The 21,126-nt window shown below is 32.9% G+C and overlaps 2 protein-coding genes across 2 annotated transcripts in view; one reads left to right on the forward strand and one right to left on the reverse strand.

The window, feature by feature from the left end:
- Positions 1-2,321, reverse strand: part of LOC127728666 (FAS-associated factor 1-like) — a 36,467-nt gene extending 34,146 nt beyond the window's left edge. Inside the window, exon 1 of the mRNA XM_052236278.1 lies at positions 2,253-2,321. Coding sequence (XP_052092238.1) covers positions 2,253-2,294 — 42 coding nt within the window. The 5' untranslated portion in view covers positions 2,295-2,321. The remainder of the gene's footprint in view (positions 1-2,252) is intronic.
- A 6,876-nt stretch (positions 2,322-9,197) lies between these two features.
- Positions 9,198-21,126, forward strand: part of LOC127728614 (TPR repeat-containing protein DDB_G0287407-like) — a 52,351-nt gene continuing 40,422 nt past the window's right edge. Inside the window, exons 1-7 of the mRNA XM_052236161.1 lie at positions 9,198-9,306; positions 11,827-12,029; positions 14,518-14,586; positions 15,423-15,532; positions 16,086-16,219; positions 16,726-16,856; positions 17,721-17,816. Of these exons, the coding sequence (XP_052092121.1) occupies positions 11,877-12,029; positions 14,518-14,586; positions 15,423-15,532; positions 16,086-16,219; positions 16,726-16,856; positions 17,721-17,816 (693 nt within the window). The 5' untranslated portion in view covers positions 9,198-9,306; positions 11,827-11,876. The remainder of the gene's footprint in view (positions 9,307-11,826; positions 12,030-14,517; positions 14,587-15,422; positions 15,533-16,085; positions 16,220-16,725; positions 16,857-17,720; positions 17,817-21,126) is intronic.

A 21,126-nucleotide genomic window follows, 5' to 3' on the forward strand; every position in this document is an offset into this window, starting at 1 on the left:
AGTTAGGGCCCAGCCAAAGTTCCAGTAGCATTGGCTACTGGGCCACTGTTAATCTTGTTCCCTGGATCGTCCATTTTGTAAAAAATATTATTTTGTTGTTCATGTTTACGGTCATATTGTTTTGTGACGTTTATCTAATTTGAATAAGAAAAAAATATTCCAAAAACTCTTAATGGAAAATCCTATAAATTTTCCTAAAGGTATCCGGTCGTTCCGGCCCCAAACCAATCCGGCCCAAGTCGATCCGGCCCCATAATAAATGATAAGGAATAAACTATATAAACATTTAATCAGTATAAATGGAATTTGTAAAAAGTATCAATGATGGATGACAACAGGTCAGTAAAGTATGAATATATTGGAGTACCAGTAAGATGAAAGATTTAAATTTTTTAAAGTCGATTCGAAAATGTTTGTGATTGTGTCTGTTTGTATAGCAGATTCAGCATAATAATATTAAGGTATTTTCCTTGATAACTTTGATTGTCATGGCGATTTTTAATTATTTAAATCACACTTAGAAGAGATAAAGAAATATTTACAATCCAATGAAACCTATAAAGTTTAACTCGTGATAATGACTTGTTTAATCAAATCATTAGTCTATAATAATTGGTTTGTTTTTTCAACTATTGTCTGATGATTGTGAACTAAGGTAATGCAACTTGTAATCACTTAATTCAATCAAATCCTGATTGATTAAAGTTACATAATCAACAAGGCCTTTATAGTTTTATCTTTTGTTTGGTGTTATGTTTTATAATAATTACTTGCCGGTATTTTTTTTTTTGGGGGTAACATCAGAGGCTTCTATAACACTTGTTTTTTTTGTGTAATATCGAATGTAGTCAATATATTTTTTTAAAGTTGACAATATTTTGAATAGTTGTGTGTAGATAAAATAAAAACAAGTTATATGAGTATCCATGATTCTTTATTGCAAGATAATAAACAAACAATTACACTGAATGCACATTTTCAGAAAGGATTCGGCAAATCAAACAACGTTTCTCAATTTGAGAAATTTTAAGAACAAAGTTTGTATGTATCAGCTTCGAGATCGTCTAGTACCATTGTATAACTATTTGTTATTACACAGGATGAAAGACTTGTAAAGATCACAGTCAGTTGAAAGAAAATGCTAATTACTGGTGATTAATGTTGATGTCTTTTGATTGTCCTAAATTCTGTTATATACGTTTTTAATATAATTATACCCAATAATTTTGAAAACTTGTAATGAAAACATAATCAACCTAGTTGTTTTATACTCATGTAAAGACAATATTTGTGAAAGGCCTTTTTTTTTTACCGTACTGCAATACACCTTTAATATTATAATAAAATTCTATAACATTTATGAATTACAATTAATATATATCTTTATTTTTATTCCTTATAAATATATTTTTATTGGGGCCGGATCGACGTTGGGCCTGATCGACGTGGGCCGGATCGACGTTGGGCCTGATCGACGTGGGCCGGATCGACTTGGGCCAGATCGACGTGGGGCCAGATCGACATGAAAGCTTCCTAAATAGTGATCGTCAACGACTACGGAAAATCAGTTTGTTGAAATACTGACGGAAGAGATCTGTGTTTTACAGTACCAATCTAATGAGAAAAACTTGAAATAACAAATTGGCTGGTTTTTTCATAAATATTCTGACAAAATGGATCTATATCTACCTTTCAAGGTTAGGTATTTTCACAATTCACAATCTTGAAAGGCTGATATATCTACTATTCAATTCTTACCTGCTTCAGGTGTAACAGAATGGTGATTCAAACATAAGAGTCAACAGCTCAAAGAGAGGTAGTTGGTAAAACTTTTCCAGAATAGACATAATACGGCTTGATAAGGGATTCTGAGACCGCCAAATCAGAAAATCGCTTTGGGACTAAGAATCCCAAAAGGGATAATAATACTAAGATAAAATTATTTGAGGATTTATGTTAATTGCAGTAATTTTATTATGCCCTCTACAACTCAAGTTATTAGTGTGTTGTCATGGTTGTTTCGTTAATTTATTTGTAGAAAAAATTATACAAGATGATTCCTGTTGCACAATCATGACTTGCTTTTTCATTTCACTGGAAAATATTCAAACGTATAAATGTGCTTCTGCCTAGTCCACTCATTAAAAAACTGATCATGATTTAGTTTAGGAACTGAATAAGACTTTTATTGTTTCCATGGGATTTGGCGAGGAGAATCACGTGTAGATTCGGATACACAGATATATAGTAACCTGAAAATCAGCCAAGATCCGTTCTCTCTCGCCATCTGCCATTGTTGACTATTTTTCTGGTTTTACGCGCATGTCTTTATTTACTTCCGTTTTCACTTTCAAAACAATTTAGCTAAATAGTATATATTGGGAATATTTAGATCAGTCAAAAACGATTGCTTTCAAAATGATATTTCTTATTATAAAAAGATAATTTTCTATTTAACGGGAAAATTTTATGATATGCATCACGTGTCAGTCACATGTCTAAAGTTTGTATAGGCATAATTTTAAATTTTCCGATTGTATACTTTCTATATTCATACATTTAGTCAATGATTTGTATAGTGTAATTTAGACCATGTTTTTATTTCAGACTACTTTACTTAACGCCAAACTTTTTTATGATTGACAGTTATTCAAATCTATTCCTTTAACTGTATCAGAGACATATGGACCCTAATCATCGTGACAAATGTATTATATGTCTCTGACTGTATGGAGGAGGCCAATTTATAGTATAATCTACTTTACTGATTACATGTCACAGGCACTTGTCTCTGACAAAAATTACCTATATACTGTTATATCAGAGACATATATATATATGTCTCTGGTTATACTTAAAGTATAAAGATCATTTCTTTTGTCGGAGACCAGTGCCTGTGTTACATGGGCGTGCGTGAGATAGCCGTAAACATGAATAAGTGAGATATATGATTTTATAATTAGATTGGGAGGAGGTAAAAAAGAGAAAACGATTTTTGCCGGGTATCCCTGAAATTACCGTCACGGTTTCAAATGATAAGAAGTCAAGAGCGGTCATCTTATGTTCATATATTCCCATCTTTTTTTTAAACTGTAGACATCTATAACATTTATACTCTATATATGTATCGATCGGTAGAACCCCTAATGACACTTGGGGACACTTGGAAGACTGAGATGATTTATTTTTTTATTTTTTAGGTTTTGGTGTGCCTGTTGAAGGTTAATCGTTACGATTACCGAAAGCGACTTATTTCTGGGTTTTACTTTCTCATGGAGTACCACGACAGGTGCCACATGTAGAGCAGAAACTGCTTAACTTTTCGGATCACCTTAGTATAATTCCCGGTTTTTTGTGGGGTTCGTGTTTCAGTCTAGTTTTCATTGCAGTGTTTGTTATTGTTGTATGTCCTTTCGTCGTATCTATACTTTACCATGGTGTTGTCTATTTTTATTGGACTTATTATGATTTTCGAATGCCCCTCTGCATGGTATCTTTTCTCTGTTTTTTCGAATCCAGCCGTTAAAGACGCTTCAGCTGTATCACAGGATAAGGTTCACTTTCGGCAAAGTATGGCCTTTAATTTCAACTTTATCATAAAATATATAAAATCCACGATTTGGTACTTGAATTGATTGAAATTCTAGGTAAAACTGACAAAACTCTTCTGGAGTACAATAAAGACCCCCAAAATCAGCATATTTTGGAGATGGTGTCAAATTACAATCTGTCACGATGGTTTTGTCAAATCTAAAGAAAACCCTTTGCCACAACCTACGATCCATGTGTTCTGTAAATATAAGGTGCTAGTCTACGGTTCTCTTTTAAACCGTAGACACAAACAAATTCTGAGTCAGGGGTTGCGAAGTTTACGCTTAAACCTGTTATAATTTATTGAAAAATAGGACCAAATTCGTATTTTATATAGTTGTTTAAACGTACTTTAAGAAAAATCGATTCATCAAAAGAGAAGTTTGAAAGTTGTGATGCCAAGTGTATACAAATTGCGGATCCAAATAGTTCAGTTTCACCGTCATACGCGAGTATTTTCAAAAAAGTAACAATATTGTTCTTGTTTCAACGTAATCGAAGCCAGTACATATTTCATTATTACCTTTCAAATCAAAATATCTATTTTTCTGGGTTTAAAAAAAAACTTATATGATAAATAATGACTGCTATGCTGCATATAAATATAACTACAAGTAGAAGTACGAGTTAGTAAAAATCGGATCCACAGATTATACTTAGTTTTGCCCAAATGCAAGGATAATTTGTTTTCAATTAACCATTGATTGCAAGACTGGAGATCTCATTCAAGTTTTTCGGCTATTTGCTCCGGGTTCCTTTGCGAAAATACAATTGTGCTATCATCTGCATGCAACAATAGTTAACAATTAGTACTAATGATAATAGTCATGCCATTTACATAATATAAGAATAAAAGTGGACCCCAAAACTCCCTTTGAGGTACTTAACAATTAAGTACCTGTTTAGATACAATATGAAAATAAGAAGATGCATGTGGTATAATTGCCAATGAGACAATTCTCCACCAGAGACCAAATGACATAGAAGTTAACAACAATAGGTCACCGTACGGCCTTCAACTATGAGCAAAACCCATACCGCATAATCAGCTATTAAAGGCCCCGAAATGTCAAATGTAAAACAATTCAAACGAGAAAACCAACGGCCTAATTTATGTAAAATCAATGAACAAATATGATATACAGCAACAAACGACAAGCACTGATTTACAGGCTTCTGACTTTGGACAGGCACATACAGAATGTGGAGGAGTTAAACATTTTAGTGGGTGCCCAACCCTCTTCGCCTAACCTGGGAAAGTGGTGTTACAATACAACATATGAACAAACTATAAAAAACAGTTGAAAAGGACTTAACTCATCAGATCGATACAAAGCAGAAAAATAAGTATTCAATGCACAGACCGGACGTGGCAGGGTATTTATACATCCATACAACAACAAAAAAGACACTAAGTACAGATCTGAGAGTACTCTCAGTTACTGATATATATATATATAGCTAGTTCAAAACCAATAACAACTAATAAAAAATCATGTATCTGAGACTAAAGTATCAATCAGCACACATCCAACATTCAATGGATTTAGTGTAAAGACGTCATTAACAGCCAGAGAAAAAAACATGACCTTGTGCAATGCCAAAATACAGGTATTGACAGATTGTAGAACCATTAAAAAGGCTGCTTTCTCTCTGTCAAATATGATTCCAACCATTCGATGGATTTAATTTTACGCCCATAGTTTATTACATAAAATAGAATGATCAACTGTACCAAACTATTTGTAGATCTAATGATTTTGAGGAGAAAAATATATAGTGATCTTAGTTTTCTCGGCCTTTGCTTGAAATATTTAGATATATACTATTCATCCATTCTCATAAGATTTTTAAGTGATGACATGTCCTAAGCATACATTTTACGGTCGAAAACTCAGTTGAGGGGACACAATAAAACCCCAAAGTATCAGCGTCTGGTCTAACTGTGAGGGGTAACGGATCTAAGCCAAGGTCCGTTTGAATGTTTGATACGGAAGCTTTATTCTCATGCTTTAGCGTCTTAAGATTTTACTACTCATATGTTCATTACACCAACATGACATGTCAGTATGATCAAGAAAAGATGCGAGAAAAACGTTAATTCGACAACACATAAAAAAACCTAAGATATAAGGTCAACATAGAATGTTAAAGTTCTAAACTGGCCAGAGTCTAGAATTAATCTAACAGAGTCTAAGCGAGACAACCAATTGTTTCATATTTTCAAATTACTAATAAAATGCTTGTACAACCCAAAAATGACAGAATGTTATATACTTTGTCAAAATGTACTTTTAATTGTTCTATTTTCTATGATAAACATTATATATATTATCAAGCATGATTTAAAGCTACAGGTTGTGAAACATTTACACATTTTAGGAATGTAAATATTGAGGTAGTATGTATGGTAATAAAAGGATTTTTATAGTAAGATTACTATTAAAACCCTTGTATTGGTGTATGATAAAAAAAAGAAAGAATTTATCATATTTTGCCAAATGTAAAGGTCATTGAGCTTGCTTTCAAGCTGCAGACAGTGAAAAATTGACACATTTTAAAAGGATCATACATAAAAAATATATTTGTATGTCAATTAACAGAAAACTTTGAAATAAGACGTGAGAATGAAAGCTCTTGCAAAATTATTTCTTAAAAAAATGGAATCACCGTACCTTTTTCTTGCTATAATGATAAAATAGAAAAATTTAAGTACTACATTCCCTCTATAATATTTTTCTTTCAATCGGCACAAAAATAACAAATTTAAACAAGGATCATTGTTGACTTCCTAATGCGATTTTTCATTTTATGATCAATGTCTTTTTAGTTGATATTTGAATACTGGTCTTAATTTTTTTGACCAATCAATACACATCCGATAATTTAAATTGATTACCATTTATTCGGCTGCTTGAAAAAACTCAACCCGGACCAGACCATTTCACCCCACGAATACTGAATGAATTTCCTCGTGAAATAGCTCCAACAGTAACTTTCCTGTTCTACAAATCAATGACTCTGGGTCAAATACTAATAGACTTGAAAAACACATTTTGGCTTTAGAAGGAAGCGACCATGCGAGACACAACTTAAAGGCCTGATACATGATCTTACACGTACAATGAACATAAATCTGGCACTTCTTAGGAATCAGTTACCGGTATTAAACCCGTAGAGGGAGATAGTAACCCCCTAATATGGTTCTCATCCAACAAAATACAAGTAAATCCAGACAAAATCCAGGCAACTGCAATAGGTTTAAACCACATTCACAAAATACAGTCTTCAATCTAAACGGAATCAGTATTCAGTGTGAGGATGAGGTGAAACATCTTTATGTAACCATAGACTTTAAACTGGATTTCAATACACACATCTCAAACATTTGTAAAAAGCTGCACGACAACTAAACGTATTAAAAAGGTTAGTTCTCATCCAACCAGACTTTCTAAACTTACCATTTATTAATCATTCGTCCTCTCAGCTATTGTCCACTTACATGGCATTTTTGCAGTGAACAACAAACCAAACCAAAATCGAAAAAAACAAGAACATTGTCAAGCATTTATATTTATTTAAGACGACTACAAAAGCTCTTACATCACAGTACTCTACTTGAACAGTCTAAATTTCCAGCACACAAAAAAAACAACAACCAGAAGGTTGAGAACTATGGCATTGGAGACATATAAAATAGAAAATAAGCCCAGTACTGATCTTTTTACATAATTTGATAAACTTTTAAGATAATGCATATAATTTTCGGTACAAAGGCATGGCTGATAAACCACGACTGAAAACAACAAGGTATGGTAAGAAAAGGTTTAGTTGTAATGCAGCAAGACTATGGACCTCCTTGACTAATAGGGCTAGAAGTCTATCAACATTTGACCAGTCCGAAAAATTTTATTTCTACCTAGTGTCCCCCCCCCCCCCAGAAAACTGTACTTGTAGCTTATGCAAGAAATATCATCTCTTGATGCCCTAGAACTAAACTTTTAATCCTACTTGAGCTTTATTTATAGTTTTTTTTAATTGTTTTTATACTTGATATATAATAGTTTGCTGTCTTTAGCTATAACTAATAAGTCATTTTCATTATGCATTAATTGTGCTTTAGCTGCTTATCATTCATATGCATGTGCTTCTACAAGTCATTTTATTTTTTGGCATGTATATTTTTTTTTATTGGTATTTCATATTTTTAATCCTGTATGTGATTTATATTATGTGACTATGCTGACCTTCTCTTTCTAGTACATGCACTTTGTTTTCTTTGATATATTATGCTTTTTTATTTCTGTGCTCGTTTTATATGCATATGTTGCATGTTGTTTTTATTTACTGTTATGTGCTGCTTGTATTGATTGTATATGCTATATTATATATACACAAGTCTAAATTGAAAACAACATTCAAACCTATGATTGCGTTGGATAAAAACCGCAATTTTTATACGTGTGCATGCAAAACAAATTTCTTGATAGAGGGGTCTAAATACAGCACAAACAACTTTATAACTTCTGAAAGTCTGAAGCTTCAAACGGCTAATAGTTTAGTAGTAAGTCAGTGTCCTCTATAATTTGAAATTTTTGGTTGCAATAAACAAACACACAGTTTTGAAAGTGGGGATAATTAAGTTTACGTGGTTAAGTCCGTGTCTCAGATACAATAAGCAATAGGTCAACTATATTTGGTGTATGGAATGATTCTAAGATGTACATGTACGAGTGGAAAGTTTCATCTGACCTTGACCTCGTGGACAATGTTCAGTTTTTGTGGTTTTATCTATTTCTCAAATACTATAAGTTATAGGGCCTCTATATTTGGTCTATGGAATGATTGTAAGGTGTACAAGTCCGATCGACTGGTAGATTTTTATTTGACCTTGACCTCATTTCCATGGTTCATTGAACAATGTTTAGTTTTTGTTGTTTGGTCTATTTGCAAATACTATCAGCAACAGGGCCACTATATTTTGTGTATGAAATGTATTCTAATTGTATAGTCAGTCTGGTAGGTTTCATATGACCTTGACCTCATTCTAATGGTTCATTGGTCCATTATAATTTTTTCCATGCCGGATTTTGTCAGCTTATCCTGTGAACAGTATATTTTACGTCAATATATAGGTTCCTGGCTTATCAGATATAGGTCAAATACATTTGGTGTATGGAATGATTGTACGGTGTACACGTCTGTGTGGCAGGTATCATATGACCTTGACCTCATTTTCATGGTTTATTGGTCAATGTTAAGTTATTTGTGGTCATTTTTGTAGGTACTATCCATGGACAGTAGGGTCACTATATTTAGTGTATGGAATGATTCGTAACTAAGGTGTACATGTCAGTCTGGCATGTCTCATCTGACCTTGACCTCACACCTTTTCATGGGTCAACTTAAGTTTATGTGATACTTAAAGCAACACCTTCATATTACAGACTGTAATAATTCAATCATAAGTTGGGCAGGCGAGACATTTCAGCGTGAATTAAATAGCGAGATTTTTTTTTAGATTTACCGTTTCGAAAACATTTTAATTTTTAAAATTATACGCAAAGGGAGGTAAGTTCAATGTTGATGAAATTCTCTAGTCAGAAGGCTAGAATCCTAAGAAACTGATTTGGACGACCGACAGTCTGTCTTGCTTATTTACCTGAGAATTATTCATTTATATCATGCTTGATGTTGTGAATTTCTTTAATAATTGTAAGTTGATAACTAATCTGCTCTTATAGCATCATATAATATTATGCGAAAATTTTGACGACAGGAAAAGTATGCCCAACTCAACTGCCTGTCTCTGCCTCTGGTTTGTTCTTGAACTATTAAAGACATGTGTGTAGTGAGTGATAAGATCGACATGTTCACCATCTGAATATGAAAAGTATTAAAAAAAAGAAATGTCTTACGATCATATAAGGTTGTGAATGACTGTATAAATATTGACAAGTAGCCTACAGATGGCATTTACAATATTTCTAACTGGAAAGTATCAGACATATAAATTCAAGAAATGAACAGTTTTTCTCCAATAATTGTTAACAGGAACTCTTTGGGGAAATATTCTTTTAACTTAAAAAGGGTTACCAAAAGTTAGGTTTAGCACCATAAACTTGTAGCCCCACCGGACGCAATTACGACTGGACACAATTACGAACGATTTCAAATGTTTGCCCTCTGAAATCATATTTATATATGAAAATTAATAAATGTTTTTATAAATAAAAACCCTACTCAAATGCCCTTGTTTTCATGAACAAATAATTCATGTGGACTTGGTGAATGTTGATGACATTGACAAAATCATTCTGAAAATATTAAAAGAACGACACTCTCGCCTGGAAATTTAAAAAAAAACAACATAAAGGTAAGTGCATATTGCCTTCTTTTGTTTATATATAGAAAGAAAAATATCTCTTGATTCTGTTCATATGAATGATGCCTTTTATCTTGCCCAAATAACCCCAAAATTAACGTTTTATCGACTCTTGTGACCCTAATCATTGTCAAAAGAAAATACGGTAACTTTATTGAAAAGTCCCGAGAGCTCCGAAAGTAATGTTGAACTATATAAAAAATCATCTAGGCGAATGCAGGATCACCAACCGAATGGAGAAATTTGAATTTAGTGCTCCTTAGAAGGAGGAACTAACATAAAAACTAAACAATTCCAAAATCTTTCCTTTACACATGACATACATTTCATCTGCAAACACAGCTGAAGTATTTGAAGTAAAATACAAACTTGCGCTTCTTATTTTCCTCTGGAAATGTGTTTGAGATTAGATTAATGTATATTTTATCAATCTAGATTGTTTTCATTGATTTCTTCTGCCCGATATATTAATATAGTGCTGTTTGGAATTGCGTCCATATTTGGCTCCCTTGACCCGTAAAACAAGGTCTCGCAAATCTTACTAAAGTATCCTAGCATGAATAGAAAATTAAGTAGGTTAAGATGCAAAATGAAAAGCCTTCATACATCATCTTAAATTCTATGGTATAAACAATTCAAGAAAAGTATTCTATAAAAAAAAAATATTAATCAAAGTTCAAAAATCGTTCGTAATTGTGTCCGGTGAGGCTACTTAAATTTCTCTTATAAACAATGAAAAAATTGGTTACAAGTATGCCGATTTTTGTAGGAAATTTTATAGATATAATGGGTTACCTTCACTTTTGAATCTTGTCATTAACTGATAAAAGATTTAATCATGACAGTGATGTTGCAAAAACAGAAGATGGTACGTCAGTGCACGAGATTCCAATTTCAATTTTACGATTGCACTGCCTTTGTTGATGAACTTTACGTGGGAAAAAACGTGTAATAGAACATTGTGAAAAACAGATATTGCTTTGTTTTGCTTCCAAAATCGCGCCGAGAACGTCTGATAGCTGTATCTTCCCACAATGCGTTTAATTTTCCAAAAATTAGGCATTTCCCTATCTTAATCGGATCAAACAAAACAGAATTTTTTCAAATGAAGTAAACATATTTGTATGAAGATAACAGCGGTCTGTTGTTTTTATGCAATGTTTCCGTTATTGAATGAAATGGCAGGTGACGATAACAGTTAATTGACGGTAACTGGTCCCCAATATGTCTATTTGCAGCCTTCTGACCAACCCTTAGGGTCAAGGTACAATAAATGGGCTCTGTCACAGATTTTGATAAAAAAAACCATCTTAAACATGTTTTAAGATCATCAAATATCCCGTTACCAATTCATATATTTTTCTGAAAAATTGATATATGGACATAATGGTTGATACAACCTTTTTTGTTTTAATGATGTAAAATAGGCATAGGATTTATAGTATACATGTACATCATTCCCAAATTCCCCTTGAATACTTGACTGTCATTTCATGGCTGTATGTTTTCAATAAGAATAGGTGTGTTATATACATATGCATGTAAATTTGAAATATTTTATTTTAGTCTCACCCAAAATTATACCTTCTCTTTGGGATGAAAAAGTCTTGGTTACCATCCTAACAAATATCATATGTATAATATATAAAATACATAAACCAAAAGACCTTTCTTCACTTTGATTTGTCAAACAAACACCTACCTCATGTAAACAGATACTTTGAATTATGAGTGTGGGTATTCTTAGCATGACTAGGCGTGCATTCTTGTTTCTCAATATTTAACATTCATACATTAGGTTCTATATTGTAACTTGTTTTCAAGATATATAACATTTCTTGCTGTTATAGATGTTAAAATTGATGCAAATGTGAATAAACAGAAGTAAGGAGCCATTACTATGGCAACAGGAGGCATTCCAGCTCCTGGACATTCAAAGAAATTACCTGAAGTCCCACTTAGAAAAGGAGGAAAACAAAAGAAACCTGTAAAAGTTTTCATCACAACATACTCTGATGAATTTTATACTGAGAGAGAATTAGTAAGAAAAGAGGTATGTAAATTTACAGCAATCACAAGAATAAAGAATAGTATATTATACACACCTTACTTTAATGTAACAAGCAACTTGATTTCATGTTAGTCAACAGTTTCCGTTATTTATACCTTTATCCAGTGGGAAATCTAGTGATCGAAAACAAAAGAACCTTCACTCTTTTTATGATAGAGTCGAGAAAGTCAATAATAAAACAATGCCTGTGACGATACTGATTAAAAGTTATTTCTAAATAATAATTGTACATATTAAAGAAATTATTTGTTAAACTGTTATTAGAAATATACATGCAAATACACAATGTTTTCTGTTCAGTATTTATCGAGATAATTGCATTAGAAGCTTGTGAAATTGAAATTTGGAAAATGCCAATCTTTGCTGCATATTGATAAAAAAAATTGGAAAAAATCATGTACATACAAAATGTAAAAATCTTTCGGGTCATAATTTTCGGAGTGTTCCACAAAGTCCTTAGCATGTTTCAATTTCCCAAAGTATACTTATTTTTGTGACCCAAGTTATGGAGCACACCGTTCTGCTCTTGTCACATGTACATTCAATAGAGAAATAGTGTCTTTTCGTGAATATAAAAATTTAAAAGTCTGTCTGTGCAGGTTAAGAAATTAAAGTTAACTATTCTTATAAAGTATGTATCTTTCTACAATTTTTTATACAATTTTAAGAAAAGGTCGTCTCGATTTTTGTACATGTATTTTCGGTCTTGATCTTTTCACATTCAATGTTTACATCGAGATAAGGTCTGTTTGAATTTGCTTAGTAACTTAATTTCAAAAGTGCCAATCTTTGCTGCATATCAATCGATTCCTTTGGAATTTTTTCCCTGACTTTCTCTGATCTAGCTGTATATATATACAAATATTTAGCATGTTCCAGAGAGGTATACAGCCAGTAAAAAAATGAGTTGAAATTGTTACTCTAGGAATTTATTTGCATAGCAACATTTTAAATCAATTTTACATCAAGCTTCTATAGCCTGCTGTACTCATTGTTTGCTACTTAAGAATGGAAATGATAACATTAAATGGAAGTTTTGTTTTTATTTCAACTTATATCTATTTTTACTATTTACCAGAACGTTTTCCCGTGAATTCATAATTGATAGCGTCCTTGCTAAAATCGGACAAACATTGAGAAGATCTAGTTTTCAGTGTTTACAGGGGAGGTAATATTTTGTCACTAGGTTTCCTACTGTATCAGTTTAAAATTATTTGATATGCCTAAATATGCAAAAATGATGAGACAAAAATAAAGCAAACTTATGTCTTCTTCTGTACACAAATTAAAGCAGTACAACATTTATACACTGTAGCATGCATACAATACAGTACAGTATATGGTAAATGTACTTGTATATTGAATTATGACATTATTTAAAAAAAATTATTTGTGATGATGTGAATGGTTTAACATAAAACAATGTAGAATGCATTTTATTATATATAGAGTCTACCACACCATCCTTGGCATACTTCGATTCATCCAAAACTCCAGTTAGTAGAGTTTGTCAAGTTTACTCAAGTTTCAATAACTCACATTTTACCAAATACAGTCAAAGAAGGGGGCTGTTAAGAGAGATTTATATTTTGGTTGTATTTTGGAATTTACAAATATTTTTCGTGTATAAATACTGTTGGTGATGTTAATCAATAGAACAGAAAGATATAATTTCGGTACTTTGAGTTACTAAGAGTAAAATGTGAATTTATAAGGAAAATCCCTTCCCTTTACCTACGGGACAACGGGGCAGGAGGATTTCAAAAATGAATATACTGGTCTGGTAAGAACTGAAAATGAATAAATGAATTAATTTAATTATGTTACAAATTTCAACATAAAGTTGTTCATTGTCGACTTCCATAAAAAGAAAATTAACAACTGCTGCTATATCTATATCTTCCATTTTGAGAGTCAACTAGAGTTTTAACTTTGATTCAGGAATAGCACTGATTTTTTAACTTTAGTTGGATGAATCGAAGTAGGCCCTGTTGATTAAGATATTTATCCACTGGAATTAGTTGAAATTGAAATTTTTACTATTGATAGTGGTTACATATTGTAACCAATGTGATAAAGTGGTACAATCTAACTGATTTGAAGGAATAGGCCAAATGCAATGCTCTGAATAGATATGGGCAGGAATTTAAATGCAAAAAGTTTAAAATATGTGCAGTGAATTTAAATTATCAAACTGGTCAGACCAGGTTACAATAAGACAAATGTTAGAAAAAACAATTTCCTCTTTGATCTGTTGATAGTTTTATGAATTTATATACATGTAGTTCTTTGAAAATGTTTTCATTTTGATCCTTAGCTAATGACATGTGTCTGGTGGAGGTTAAGACAATCAAATTTAGTGAGCAGTTCTCTGGTAACCAGATGATATAAAAGATCATTTAACAGTTTATTTCTTATACAGACATAAACAGTACTTGCTTAACATAATAATTCCATATTTTACTTTTAGGTGCTGCCTGAATTAAAGTCCTGGTGTGAATCAAAACATCTTACAGTTAATGAACAGTTTGTGAAATGGGTATGGATTATAGAGTGAAAGAAAAAGGGAAGGAGTGTTAAAGAGTACTATTGTATGAATTGTTAAAAAATGAGAATATTTCATCACACAGTGGACTGAAAATTGTTCTTTGATATGGAACATAGAGTTTTAATTTTTTATCCAGTTTGGATCAGATGTTTTTCATAAGATTTTTCTTGTTGAAGGCTTTTAAAGACATTATTTTTTGCAAAAGTAATGGGACAGTCACATAAACATGAGGAGGATTGAACTAGTTTTGGAGTACCCAACTCTAGCCCCTATACCCTGTCAGTGTAATAACAAGTGGTAAACAGAAGAACTGTCATTAAAATGTCTAGCATTTAATAGACAGTTTGCGAAAAGCATGGATTATATGGGGAAAGAAGTTTGAGTGATTTATAAAATGAGAAAACAGAAATTTTATTCTGTCACAAAGTGAGTTTCAGGAATTGCAGACATAAAAAAAAACAGGTTAAAACCTGTACAAGTAAAATAATAACACTATCACAGAATACTAACTGAAAAGCTTTTTAAAAGCACTTATCTGATTTTGTAGACATCACGCCTACTCTCTGCTATTGGCCTCAATATTTCAGAGTAGATTGCAAAAAAAAAAAGCATCATGAACACAGAAAAATAAACAGAAAAGGAACTCATAACACAGTTTAGTCATCTTTGAACTATTTGACACTTTTAATAGGTATGCTTTCATTCAGTATTTGCATTTAAGACCATATCATTCTACAATTTAAACTTATATCAGGCTTAGATATTGAAATATAAAACGATTTCATCCATGTTGAGCATGTATACATTTGTATACTTTTTCTTTGCAGGGATCTAAACATCCAGACAGACGAGATGTTACTGAATTGGAGAAAATACAGACTTGTATAGAAACTTGTTATTTCCAAGATGTAATGCCTATTTTTATCAATATAACAAGGTTAGCAAAACAATGCAATAATAAATAGATAATATATAACTTATGTAGCACCACATTTACATAGAATGATAGATAGTTCGGTTTCATCCATGTTGGATCCAATATTTTTCTTAAGATTTTAAGTAACATCTCATGCTATAAACAAATTGATAATATACATATTTTTATATATATATATTAATCCACATTTACGAAAATTTTCAAATTTGAATTACATTAGATGAATAAATAGAATTAAGAAGATGTGGTCTGAGTACCAATGAGACAACTCTCCATCCAAGTCACAATGTGTAAAAAGTAAACAATTATAGGTCAAAGTACGGCCTTCAACAGGGAGCCTTGGCTCACACTGAACAGCAAGCTATAAAGGGCCCCAAAATGACTAGTGTAAAACAATTCAAACAGGAAAACCAATGGTCTAATCTATATAAAAAACGAGAAACGAGAAAGACTTAAGAACCACATCTTAATCAACAAGTTATTGTTAAAGAATCTTTAGATACATGTATTTCAGTCTTCCTATTAAAATTATTTAATTTGTATGATATATCAGTGAGTCAGTAGGATGGGTTCCAATGTGGGATGAATGTCCAGATGAAGTTGTAGAAAATTACATTGAAGCATATGGATTAGTTGTAGAAGATTTAGAAGTTATGAATGGAGCCTTTAGGCAAGATAATCAGAACTGTAAGTCATTAATGACTAAATGTTTATTTGTTTTCTGTATGATATTCATGTGAACCACAACGTTATTAAAGCATATGTGTAGTTAAGGTCAATGAGACAGTAAACTTACATCTCTGCCATACCAAAAAACATAGGGTATGAAAAAAGGAGTTATTAAGTGTATTTCAATGAGAAGTTGACTCTATGACATTTTTACATATATATTTTTCTGTCAATCATAATACATGTATCTAAAATAGTTCCATGTCAGATGATCTATTAGAAACATATATACACAAGTACTTGATCTCTGACATTGTCTTTTCAAATGCCACTTGATGTGTCAATGATACTTTTCTTGATTGGAATATTGTTAAATATGATCAATTACTGTTTGAATTACAAAAATCAAAGATGTCTTATTAATAGCATACAATGCATTTCTTTCCTCACACGAATGAAAAAAAGAGACCAGTGATGTTGTAAAATTAAATTTATTCTATTTGTTTTATTTTATTCAAAAATAGCTTTGTTTATGATGAGGAATGACGACTTTCTAAAAAACATTCCTTCAGATGACCAAAAATGTTTTGTACAGAAAACTCCAGCAAGTGAAACAGTCATTAAAATGGGAGATAAAATTTCACAAAAGTTTCCTGTAAGTTATAACTGTATCGTTTATGTAGGAACACTAAAAAAAAGATGTAACATAACATAACACTGAAAAATTGATTGAGTACTTTTCTGTGACTATGGTAATATATGTAAATTTGAAGAATTGACTGGGATATGAATTACAAATGAATGCTGATTTCTACACAGGGTTACTACAGACCAAAAATTTTAATTTCTTACGAAAAGCTTTGAAATGTCTTGTCTGAAGTATCAAATTCAATCTGACAAAAATTTCAGTTGCGTCATTTCAATTTCAGGTTGAAATTGCCTAACAGATATATTTTTCAATTATGGGTTGTTTGCCTGTGAGAGAGCTTTCACATGTTTATTTTGCTGTTCGGTGTGAGCCAATGCTCCGTGTTGAAGGCCGTACCTTCACCTATAATGGTTTACTTTTATAAATTGTAACTTGGAGGGAGAGTTGTCTCATTGGCACTCATACCACATCTTCCTATATCTATTTACTGCAGGGTTTGTTGCTCGTGCTGTGTGGATGCAGTAGAATGTGTCCCCGTGCTTGTGGTGTATGCCCTTATATTTTTCAATTATGGGTTGTTTGCCTGTGAGAGAGCTTTCACATGTTTATTTTGATGTTCGGTGTGAGCCAATGCTCCGTGTTGAAGGCCATACCTTGACCTATAATGGTTTACTTTTATAAATTGTAACTTGGATGGAGAGTTGTCTCATTGGCACTCATACCACATCTTCCTATATCTATGTCTTTTCCCCTTCCTTTTGAATAGCCCTCATGTGTTTACAGTAATTCAGCTTCTTAATTGTTTATTTGTTATTTGTTCTTGCTACTTGTTTGATTCTTTCTCAGATTTTTATTATTATGTATTTTCAGATAAACAGAGTAGTAAAATATAACTGTGAAGAATACAAAGGTTTAAGTTCAAAGAATAAACCTAAATTAAAACTAAGTGATTCTTTCAAACAAAAGGTAATAGATCCGTAAATTTAGTATAATATGGAATGTATTTTTTCTGTTAATTAAGTCTCCCAAACGAAGTTTGGGAAGACTTATTGTTTTTGCTCAGTTCTTATTATTATTATTATTCTTCTTCTTCTTCTTCTTCTTCCGCCGCTTTTAAATTTGAACTTGTCCGCACCTGTTCTCCAAAACCGCTTGTCAGATTAACTTAGGGTTTCACAATATGTTAGACTAACATGTCTAGTGGTGCAATCAGGGTTTTGTTTGTGCAATGGGGTTATAAAGGGGTACTTTGAGGGGCAAAAAGAAAAGAGGGTTTTACTATAGAACCCTATGGGATTTTATTTTTTAAAATTTTCAAATGATTATAAATTGAAAACCGTTTGTGATAGACACAATCTTTTTAATTGAAAATGTTCTAAATGATAAAGCCCATTAAATGAAAAACAGGGTTAGTCCCCAGGGGTCACCCCCACCCCCTGCCATTTAAGAAAGTTCTAATATCTAAGTGGTCAAGATCCCCACCCCTAAACCATATATATTCTGGTTTGTCATGCTAAGATGGTTTGAATGATATACAGGGTTAGTCCCCAGGGGTCATCCCTACCCCCTGCCATTTGAGAAAGTTCTAATATCTTGTAAATGGTCGAGATCCCCACCCCTAAACCATATATATTCTGGGTTGTCATGATAAAGCACATCAAATGTTATACAGGGTTAGTCCCCAGGGGTCACCCCCACCCCCTGCCATTTAAGAAAGTTCTAATATCTTCTAAGTGGTCAAGATCCCCACCCCTAAACCATATATATTCTGGTTTGTCATGATAAAGCACATCAAATGTAATACAGGGTTAGTCCCCAGGGGTCACCCCCACCCCCTGCCATTTAAGAAAGTTCTAATATCTTCTAAGTGGTCAAGATCCCCACCCCTAAACCATATATATTCTGGTTTGTCATGCTAGGATGGTTTGAATGATATACAGGGTTAGTCCCCAGGGGTCATCCCGACCCCCTGCCATCTGAGAAAGTTCTAATATCTTGTAAATGGTTGAGATCCCCACCCCTAAACCATATATATTCTGGTTTGTCATGATAAAGCACATCAAATGTTATACAGGGTTAGTCCCCAGGGGTCACCCCACCCCCTGCCATTTAAGAAAGTTCTAATATCTTGTAAGTGGTCAAGATCCCCACCCCTAAACCATATATATTCTGGTTTGTCATGCGAAGATGGTTTGAATGATATACAGGGTTAGTCCCAAGGGGTCATCCCGACCCCCTGCCATTTGAGAAAGTTCTAATATCTTGTAAATGGTCGAGATCCCCACCCCTAAACCATATATATTCTGGTTTGTCATAATAAAGCACATCAAATGTTATACAGGGTTAGTCCCCAGGGGTCACCCCCACCCCCTGCCATTTAAGAAAGTTCAAATATCTTCTAAGTGGTCAAGATCCCCACCCCTAAACCATATATATTCTGGTTTGTCATGCTATGATGGTTTGAATGATATACAGGGTTAGTCCCCAGGGGTCATCCCGACCCCCTGCCATTTGAGAAAGTTCTAATATCTTGTAAATGGTTGAGATCCCCACCCCTAAACCATATATATTCCTGTTCGTCATGTAATGAACATTTGAATGACGTATAGGGCCAGTCCCCAGGGGTTCCTCCCCACCCCCAATGTTCTAGTATCTTGTAAATGGTCGAGATCCCCACCCCTAAACCATATATATTCTGGTTTGTCATGCCAAGATGATTTGAATGATATACAAGGTTAGTCCCCAGGCATCACTAATGCATATAACTTTACTGGACCAAACCAATTTTCACTGGACGTTGCCCAATGTCAGGCGACCCTGGGAATTACGAATTATGGGAGCTTCGTTTGGGAGACTTCGTAACAGCATCCTGTTACAATCATTTCTTGTTTGTTATGTTTTTCCTCAAGATTTGAATACGAGTCAAAGGAGATATTATGTAAATGTCACTGAGTAGTGATTTTCACACGGTTTTCAAAAGGACAGGGGACCTTTAATGAAAGCTTATGGATAAAAAACAAAGGGACGTACAATGAAGGATTTACCTTAAGATACATGTATATAGTATGAATAAGGACAGAAATGGAACTGCATAAGACAATTAAACCTTCCTCCTAAAATTATGAAAAATAATTACTTATGAGTGACAGGAAAGCAATAGCACTAGTTCAGGCCACCCTTAAAAATATGTTTGTTTGCATTTCCCGACTACCTTCAGACTGAAGGGTCAGTTGGTAGGAAAAATATTTTATTTTATCAGCCAAAAAGTTTAAACAAGCAGTTACACAAACCAAGTTTCTTGTTTATGAAAAACAAGAGGCTCTCAAGAGCCTGAATCGCTCACCTGTAATTTTTTGCTTAAATCTTTCATCAATGATTATTTTTGATTTTTAATATATATTAGTGAGTGGCTTAAAAATTCCATTGAGATGTTCTTTGTATCTGTCATATTTTCTTCAAAAGCAAAGAAATACATTTTACCCCTATGTTCCATTTTAGCCATAGTGGCTATGTTTCTTGACGTACAAGAAAATAAAATACAAAATTTATACTAGATAATTCTGAAACTCATTCAGCCCAAGTTTGGCTGAAATTGATACAGCAGTTTCAAAGGAGAAGATTTTTTAAAGTAAGCAAACTAGATGAACAAATTGTGAAAAATTGTCTTTAAAGGGCAATAACTCCTTAAGGACACACTTGACAATTTAGGTCATGAAACTTATTTGCAGATCTTACTTTGCTTAAAATTACCAATTTAGTGGCAGCAACCCAACAATGGGTTATTAAATTCATCTGAAAATTTCAGGGCTGATAGAACTTCACCTAATGAACACTTTTACCCCTGTCAGATTTGTTCTAACTCCTTTGGTTTTTTAGATATAAGCCAAAAACTGCATACTACCCCTGTGTTCTATTTTTAGCCATGGTGGACATGTTTTTTGACGAATCAGAAAATAAAACACAAACTTTATTCTAGATACCCTAAAGATCATTCAGCTTAAGTTTGGTTGGAATTGGTTCAGTAGTTTCAGAGGAGAAGATGTTTGAAATAGTTTACACCAGACGGACGATGACGACGTAAGACGACGGACGCCAAGTGATGGCTAAAGCTCACAGTTCCTTCGGAATGTTGAGCTAAAAACCTATTTTAAAACAACAAGCACTGAAAACCAACATGAAATGAACAGGCATTGTCAAATAAAAAAAAAACTTTTTAACTAAAACTGAAACTAATTCAATTTATGACATAAAATATGGCATGTATGGTATTATTAAA

The sequence above is a fragment of the Mytilus californianus genome, unplaced genomic scaffold, assembly GCF_021869535.1.
Source record: "Mytilus californianus isolate M0D057914Y unplaced genomic scaffold, xbMytCali1.0.p SCAF_1, whole genome shotgun sequence".
Classification (NCBI taxonomy): Eukaryota; Metazoa; Mollusca; class Bivalvia; order Mytilida; family Mytilidae; genus Mytilus; species Mytilus californianus.